General features: G+C 34.7%; 1 protein-coding gene across 1 annotated transcript; it reads left to right on the top strand.

The window, feature by feature from the left end:
• The first annotated feature begins 1,156 nt into the window (after positions 1-1,156).
• LOC131945999 (uncharacterized) lies at positions 1,157-8,463 on the top strand. Its single transcript, XM_059306632.1, has 6 exons — positions 1,157-1,341; positions 2,619-2,710; positions 3,027-3,214; positions 4,130-4,337; positions 7,383-7,439; positions 7,706-8,463. Exons 2-6 carry the CDS (start codon positions 2,659-2,661, stop codon positions 7,768-7,770), a joined length of 570 nt encoding a protein of 189 aa, XP_059162615.1. The 5' UTR covers positions 1,157-1,341; positions 2,619-2,658; the 3' UTR covers positions 7,771-8,463.
• Positions 8,464-9,134: the final 671 nt, after the last annotated feature.

Raw genomic sequence — 9,134 nt, 5'->3', positions numbered from 1 at the left:
CCACGTTAATGCAAACACTTTTTAAATGTTCCCTGAATTTAGACTATGTTTATAATGCCTCATATGTGTAGTTTTTACTAAAGATTGCCAGAGACTCTCAACGATTGAATGTGTTCATGAGTTTTACCTATTCCATGTTGCACAAAAACTAATTGCAAATGTTGCATATAATTAAGAGATGTCATTGTATAAGTAGTACAACAACCAATAAGAAACGTTACCATCATGCGAAGATCGATTCGATTTGTCTCAAGTTTTCTAACAACGAATCAAATGTTTAATAAACACATAGAATGCTAAATAAACACATCGAATGCTAAATAAACACATCGAAACACAAAGAGAACGTCCGAGTTTTCTCTGTATGAGTGGTGGTCATGTGAACGTGTTTTGATGTTTATTTAAAGCCTTACGTCAATGTGTTGTTATAGCAGGTAGTTAGAAAAACATCGACTAAAAAATGACACTCAATGTCGGAAAGAAGGGGGGGGGGAGTAGTTAGAATGGAGGTATATATATATATATATATATATATATATATATATATATATATATATATATATATATATATATATATATATATATATATATCGAACCTTGGTCTTCGTCTCCCGCTCCTCAACAATGGATGAGGCGGTGAAGCTGAAGATGCCGATAAACATCATAGGATAGATCAAGGTGTAGTCCAAGAATAAGTCGCGCACCAGCAGGTGGTCAAGCTCGCTGGGCATTCTCTGCACGTGGACCTCCGGCAGCTGGTACGGTGCTTGTTGTTTATGCTTCCTCCAGTAGTTGATGAAGATGCGGGTCAGCTGGTACTGCAGTTCAATCAGCTTATTTCTATTAATTTGATAATTTTCTTTTTCCCCATCAAATCTATTTTTTTTTAATGTAAAATATTTGAAATAAATCTGTAAGTTTATAATATGAGCAGAATAGACAATGCACTGCAAAAATGTTGACCTCTAAGGGTTGCGTATGATGTTGACATTTTACACAGTGACAGTTCCTTCTCTTCATGCTGACAAAATCCAAATGTGGTTGGTTAGAGTAAAGTTACGACAACAAAAGCGTCCTTGTACAGATACACATACTTCAAGCGACCTCCGGAAATTCCCGAAATCTCGAGCCAAATAGTGTTTCATTGAACACAGCAGACCGCGTCAATGACATGTGGAGTTAACATATACATGGCGCATGTAGACTGATAAACAAAACATCACAAATTAAGGATAGAAACATTACAAATTAAGGATAAAAACATCATTATTATAACCATCGAACCACAACTGGTTGGGTAAACTACTTAATAATCCACGAATGCTGGATTCTTGAAACTCAGTAAGGGATAGTTTGCTAAAATATTATTTACACATTAAGCTATGGCTTTTAATCCATTGCTAAAATACTTCTCATTGGTTGTATAGAATAAAAATATGATATTCTTGATATCTCTAGCACCAGTATAATCAGCCTACACAATGAGTTGTAACCCTTAGATCAGCATGCCGTAAGGCTTAAATTAAAAACACTTAACCCACGAAACGTAATCCCTAATTATTCAATGGGACGGAGTAGTCTAGCGGTAGAGATATGGACAGCTAACCCGTAAGTCTCGAGTTCGAATCCGGGTTTAAGTCAGTACTTGACTCCACCAACTCATGAGGGGTACCCCTAACTAACGTTAGGGAAAGTAAAGGCGGCTGGGCATAGTGCTGACCACACTTTCACTTCATATGCCGAGGTCACAGAAACAAGTGAACTCTACTTCACTTGCCCTATAGACCGTCAGGTTTGAAAAGGGAACTTTACTAATTATTCAACACAAAAAGTACAAATCTAATTAAACCACACTTAAAGTAGACCATCTGACCTCATTATTTTATATTTAAGCACAACTGTTAATCATCAGACAGGTAAATCACATTACTTAATCCAAACTTAACGCTAATCCCTATATAATAAATCTATAGGCCCACCATGCTATAGGAATAAATCTATAGGCCCACCATGCTAGAGGAATAAATCTATAGGCCCACCGTGCTAGAGGAATAAATCTATGGGCCCACCATGCTAGAGGAATAAATCTATAGGCCCACCATGCTAGAGGAATAAATCTATAGGCCCACCATGCTAGAGGAATAAATCTATAGGCCCACCATGCTAGAGGAATAAATCTATAGGCCCACCATGCTAGAGGAATAAATCTATAGGCCCACCGTGCTAGAGAAATAAATCTATAAGCCCACCGTGCTGGAGGAATAAATCGATAGGCCCACCATGCTAGAGGAATAAATCTATAGGCCCACCATGCTAGAGGAATAAATCTATAGGCCCACCAGCTAGAGGAATAAATCTACAGGCCCACCATGCTAGAGGAATAAATCTATAGGCCCACCATGCTAGAGGAATAAATCTATAGGCCCACCATGCTAGAGGAATAAATCTATAGGCCCACCATGCTAGAGGAATAAATCTATAGGCCCACCATGCTAGAGGAATAAATCTATAGGCCCACCATGCTAGAAAAATAAATCTATAGGCCCACCATACTGGATATAGTGCTGACTACAGTGTGAACCAAATTAACACTTTAATTCTTTGCTATAATTTTCTAGATTTTGGTGGGCGACAACTCTGGTTACAAGACGTGAACTCATGGAGAAAATGTTCAAGTTTGTTCTGCTCATCTCCCTTGGTTTTCTACCCGGTATGTGAGTTTCATGTAGTCAGATAGTAAATATGTTGGACACTTTTTAAACTGTATGTAGGTGTACTCAGATACAGAAAATGTAGGACATATTTTATACTGTATGTAAGTGTATTCAGATACAAAAAATGTACGACAGATTTTATTCTGTATGTAAGTGTAATCAGATACAGAAAATGTAGGACAGATTTTATACTGCATGTAAGTGACTTACATTCAGAAGAAATATGGTGAGAATAAAAGGATTTTGTTATACCCAGATGCCGTTCTTAACACTGGTTCACTTGAACTGAGTATTTGATGTTGTTATACACAGATGCCGTGAGTAGCATTCGTTTCCTTGACCTGAGTATTGTCGGCTATCTTGCTAACAGCGAGAAAACTGGCTTTGTGACTGGAACGTTTATCGACAGAGCTGCACGCAAGGAGGGCAGGTGCACACACGTCACTTTGTTTAAATGTAATCCAAGTGCGGACTGTAGCCAATCGTCATCTTGGCAAGAGGTGGGTATGCGTTTTCTAGTTGGCGTGTTTGTGACATTTTTAGTTGGCGTGTTTGTGACATTTCTAGTTGGCGTGTTTGTGACATTTCTAGTTGGCGTGTTTGTGACATTTCTAGTTGGCGTGTTTGTGAAATTTTTAGTTTTTGTGTTTGTAACATTTCTAGCTAGCGTGTTTGTGACATTTCTAGTTGGCGTGTTTGTGACATTTCTAGTTGGCGTGTTTTTGAAATTTCTAGTTGTCGTGTTTGTGACATTTCTAGTTGGCGTGTTTGTGACATTTCTAGTTGGCGTCTTTGTGACATTTCTAGTTCGCGTGTTAGTGATAATTCTAGTTGGTGTGTTTGTGACATTTCTTCTTGGCGTGTTTGTGACATTTCTGATTGGCGTGTTTGTGACATTTCTAGTTGGGTTTGTTTGTGACGTTTCTAGTTGGCGTGTTCTTGACGTTTGTTTGGCTAATGCTTTAAGCTCACGAAAGTTCAAGTTTTCTTGTAAAACTAGAATCATAACCATAATCCTAGTTTTAATCTTCATGATCCCAAAGCTAAAAAAAACTAAATACCCGTGTATATTCTGCTACAAAATATATGCCCCGTGAATACTCTGCTCTCTGTATCATCCCAAGGCTACACAATATATGCCCCGTGTATACTCTGCTCTCTGTATCATCCCAAGACTACACAATATATGCCCCGTGTATATCCTGCTCTCTGTATCATCCCAAGGCTACACAATATATGCCCCGTGTATATCCTGCTCTCTGTATCATCCCAAGGCTACACAATATATGCCCCGTGTATATCCTGCTCTCTGTATCATCCCAAGGCTACACAATATATGCCCCGTGTATATCCTGCTCTCTGTATCATCCCAAGGCTACACAATATATGCCCCGTGTATACCCTTGTTTCCCCAGGCGTGCCGACTGTTCGCGTACCCTTGCCAGATGACCGCCTGTGGGAACAGCACGCCGACGCAGCAGGAGTGCTACTGCTCCACTGGTCATCCGACCGTCATCTGGTTCACTGTCCGTCCGACCATGCAATATCGTCTGAATGCCAAACTCATGGAGCACAATCAAGAGTTGGGACAACTGGACAGCAACGTCTTTGTCGCGAATTCTGGTATGGAACAGTTAGCATTGTCTTACGTACATTGGGTAAATATGGGGGTTATGTAAAGGGTTATATTTTAATTGAAATAAGTTTTTCGACTACTTAAGCATCAGGTTGTGTTGATTGGGCGATCAGCACGGAGTTTAAGAGTACTGCTTGATTCAGTGTCAGGGATTTCTACTTGATTTAATTGCCAAGAGTTTCTACTTGATTAAGTAGTCAGGAGTTTCTACTTGATTCAATTGTCAGGAGTTTCTACTTGACTCAATTGTCAGGAGTTTCTACTTGATTCAATTGTCAGGAGTTTCTACTTGATTCAGTTGTCAGGAGTTTCTACTTGTTTCAATTGTCAGGAGTTTCTACTTGATTCAATTGTCAAGAGTTTCTACTTTATTCAATTGTAATGAGTTTCTAATCATAGATTAAGGACATGGTGGGCTACTAGCGTGGAAAAACCGCCCCCAACAACAAAGATCCACTAAATATAGGGCCGACAGTTTTTACATTTAAACAACCCTTAAAAAAAAGTAACAGGTCACACGTCTGAAAATAGATCATTGGTAACGCATTGACGAAAATCTCTTTCTCGAATATTCTTATATAAAAAAGAGGGGATGGGAACTCGGGATATAGGCATGAATTTTAATCCATTTTAAATACTTTTTAAAATAGAATAAAATCTCTTAGAAAAAGAATTGCACACCGGTGAACGCCGAATAAAATGTGCATAATAGTGCGCAATATTATTAGTACTTTATAAATTTACATGCATTTTTTTTAGAAATAGGAAATAGCGTAAATTACTACTTCCGGTCAACGGAAATTACTCAAAATTTGAAAGAAGGTAGAGAATTAGATCTTTTACTCTAGTGTGCAATTTTATTTATCTATCTGAAATAGTACTCAAGTTATAGCCTTTTGAAAAATTCAAAATAAAAAGTAACACTTCCGGTTATCGGAAATCGCTCAAAAATTGATGCGGATCTATGATTTTGATAAAATACTTGTATATGAAATTTAATCAACCTAGCTGTAACGGTACTCAAGTTATCGTGTTTACACACACACACACACAGAGAAACACACACACACACACAGACATACAGACAAGATTGCAAAATTATGTTTTTCCGTATCAGTGGGGTGTAAAACATCGAGATTTGTAAAAATCTCGTGGGGTTTTTTTTTTGTTTTTTTTTTTTGCACGATTACAAGACTTTCTCTATACTTTGTATATACGAGAAAGTAAAAAATGTAATTTTATTGTTTCATGAATTTCCTTTTTAAAAATCTATTTTGTGGTCTAAAGGAAACAAACATGAGAATAGTATCCTTTGGAGTTTAGCCAGTGTTAACTCTCTTTAAGAAAAATCAATGATATTAATTTTAATATTACCACGTACTACTATGTACATGTATTCATATTTATTTTTATTAATATTACGATTTATTTCCGGAATCATATTTAATATATTTAACAATTTTTATTCAATACTAGCCGTCCCGGCCAGGCCCTGCTCTGGCTTCTATGAAAAACCTTTCTGTTAGAGACCATTACCTGTGTGTTTAGTAATCATCATAAACCCGGCATTGCCCACCCAAACCACAACCAACCAAAACCAAAACAACAAAACGCAAACTGACGCTAACACAATTACAAATACAAACGAAAACAAAAACCTAACAACAAACCCAACCACAATCACAAACACCAATACAAACACAAAGAAAAAACAAACAAAAAAGCAAACGAAAACAAAAACCTAACAACAAACCCAACCACAAACACCAATACGAACACAAAGAAAAAAACAAACGAAAAAGCAAACGAAAACAAACCAAAACCAACCACAAACACAAATACAAACACAAACCTAAAGAAAAAACACAAACGAAAACGAAAAAAGAAAGAACAAAAACGAACCAAATCAAAACGCAACCACTAACGCAAACCCAACCTAAACACAAAGAAAACACTAACGCGAACATAAACGCAAAGTGCTCACAGTCTAGCCCGGGGCAGAATCGCCTGTTTCAGCTTAATAATCAACTATACCACCCCAACTTATTCATAGTCTTTTGCACTCACTTAAACGAACGTAGGTGGTAAACCAAACCAAATGAACAATTATAATACTCCAAGCTTATTCGTAAAATACCTCCAACATTTGCACTTGATCAATCCCCGCTAATTATGTAATTATTTTTTTCCCAACACCAAAGCAAAGTAATAAAAAGTAAATTCTTTTCCATTAATGCAATGTTTTATAAAGGGAAGTAATTGTGTTTTCCTAATTTATCAAAAGGAAGTAAGTGCTAATTGACTAAATATAAATAATTTTCAGACATAATTAGAATTTTTGTTATTTTTTTAAAATTGTGTTTAATGAACATGCCGACAATTATTACTATCAGTTTGAAAAATGAAAATTATTTCCGAACACTTTCAATAGTAATTTTTTAACTCATAAATTTAGACTATGAGCACGGTAATAGTCTAACACTTAAACCCATAGAAGTATGTCAACGACAACAAATTTATTACATGTTACATACAGAATTGAGCTTTATATATTGATAAATCGGGGTTTAGATCACTCTTCTCTTTGCCTCTACATATTTATCTGGATGTCAAGCAATATATTAGAACAATAAATATTTTAATGAAAGTAGTCAATGCCCGATGTATTCAGAGAATTCCATATATCTTGTTGAGAAAGTTTTATAAATAGATGTAACCATGCCCATGACATTGTGAAACTGAAATGTCTCGTATCATTTTTCTCAGACCATCCGTGACATCAAGGGTAGCCTGCAGTAGTATGTGCTGATTCTAAGTGTTTTGTGTACACAAACCCACACACATACACACACACATATATATATATATATATATATCTATATATATATATATATATATATATATATATATATATATATATATATATATATATATATGTGTGTGTGTGTATATATATATATATATATATATATATATATATATATATATATATATATATGTGTGTGTGTGTGTTTGCGATGTTCTATCAACAGATGATCCTGAACATTCTCGAAGCAAAAGTCTCAGTGGATCGAATCAGTTGCGTTTCGGTATGTCCACAACGATTTTTTAAAATGTATTTCCGGTTGTGTGAGCTAGGTGGGTTACACTGTTGGCTAACCTTGCTTTCTACTGGCTGGGAAGTTTAAATAAAAGAATATTATGTACATTTTAAAGTAGATGTGATAGTAGGTACATGATATTGTCGAACTAGTTTTATACTTAAAATGTCTATTTTGTATTTATTATAATGATTTGTATTAGACAGATTTAGTTTCAATATGGACTTGCAATAATTTGAGGCTGTTTATTCCAGATCTGGAACTGGTTGTTGCTAGTGTACTAGTCGCCTCCTACCTGGCCAAGCCAATCTGTACTTAAATGATCTGCAGTGGAGAAGATTCTCTAGCCGTCGATTGATTTGGGGAAACATTGCCATCGATCGTTTGATAATTCCATGAATCGGGAGCAACAAATGTTCACCTTGGAACTCAATGTTTTATGTAAATAGAAATAAATAATTGAATTTGTTACCTAAAACGGACTATGCCTTAGCCTGCCAGTTATTCTTTTCATAACTAGAAAAAAGTAGAAATTATTTAATAGCGAGAAATGGTCGTTAGTTTTGTGTGATCCACCTTCATTGTTAGATTCGTTTTACTTCGCTAGTCCGTTATTTCATCAAAATTAATCTAAACGTCTTGTTTTAAACAAAATTAGCCTAATAGTTTTGTTTTTCTCTTGTCAATAAATATTTAACTAAGCATTTATTTTATAACTCTCATTAGGATTAAAATCTTAGCGATTATTAGGTAGGCCCTTGATTGATTTTTCTGTGAGTTAAATTGCTTCAGAAAAGCTTCTTGATTTTTTTTATAAATGTGTCATATATTCCAATGCAACAGCAAGGCATCGTACCATTTGTAGTTTCTGTTTCCCGTGTATACACCTTGTTTGTTCTTAAGTAAATTCTATCATGCACCTGATTGTTTCTAAATTATCGGCCTTCCAGTGGCAAAGGTCTTGAGATAATTTTAGCATCACTGTGTCTTACAATCATGTAATTTTAGCCAATAAAATTAATGGTATCTGTTTTTCTTTGTTAACATCCAATTATTTGTTATCAGCCTAAAATTTGTTTCTCTTTGAAAGTTAACTTTGTTTTGCTTTGTTTTGTTTTTTATTGTCTAGTGTTTTTTTAAAGGTTTGCTTGTTTTTCTAGATTGCCAAGCTTTTTTTTTTTTTTTTTTTTTTGTAAGATTGTGATCTATTATTTTATGTTTAATTATGAAAATTGATTTTTTTTCAAGATTGTGAATTTCAAATTCTTTTGAAAAAAATTTACTTTCGATGTTGGGAACTTTCAATTCCTTTTGAATTTGAATTTTTTCAAGTCCGTAAAATTTATATTTTTAAATTGGAATTTGTTTTTTTTTTTTTGTTTTTTTTTTTTGCAAAAATGTTAATTTTCTTATAAATTTAAAAGTTTTTATTTTAGATGCTAGACTTTGAAAGTTAACTTTGTTTTGCTTTGTTTTGTTTTTTATTGTCTAGTGTTTTTTTAAAGGTTTGCTTGTTTTTCTAGATTGCCAAGCTTTTTTTTTTTTTTTTTTTTTTTGTAAGATTGTGATCTATTATTTTATGTTTAATTATGAAAATTGATTTTTTTTCAAGATTGTGAATTTCAAATTCTTTTGAAAAAATTTACTTTCGATGTTGGGAACTTTCAATTCCTTTTGAATTTG

The sequence above is a fragment of the Physella acuta genome, unplaced genomic scaffold (assembly GCF_028476545.2).
Source record: "Physella acuta isolate Inbredline_101_S28 unplaced genomic scaffold, ASM2847654v3 ptg000543l, whole genome shotgun sequence".
Classification (NCBI taxonomy): domain Eukaryota; kingdom Metazoa; phylum Mollusca; class Gastropoda; family Physidae; genus Physella; species Physella acuta.
The sequence above is the reverse complement of the archived record's forward strand: the minus strand, read 5'-3'. Positions and strand labels throughout refer to the sequence as shown.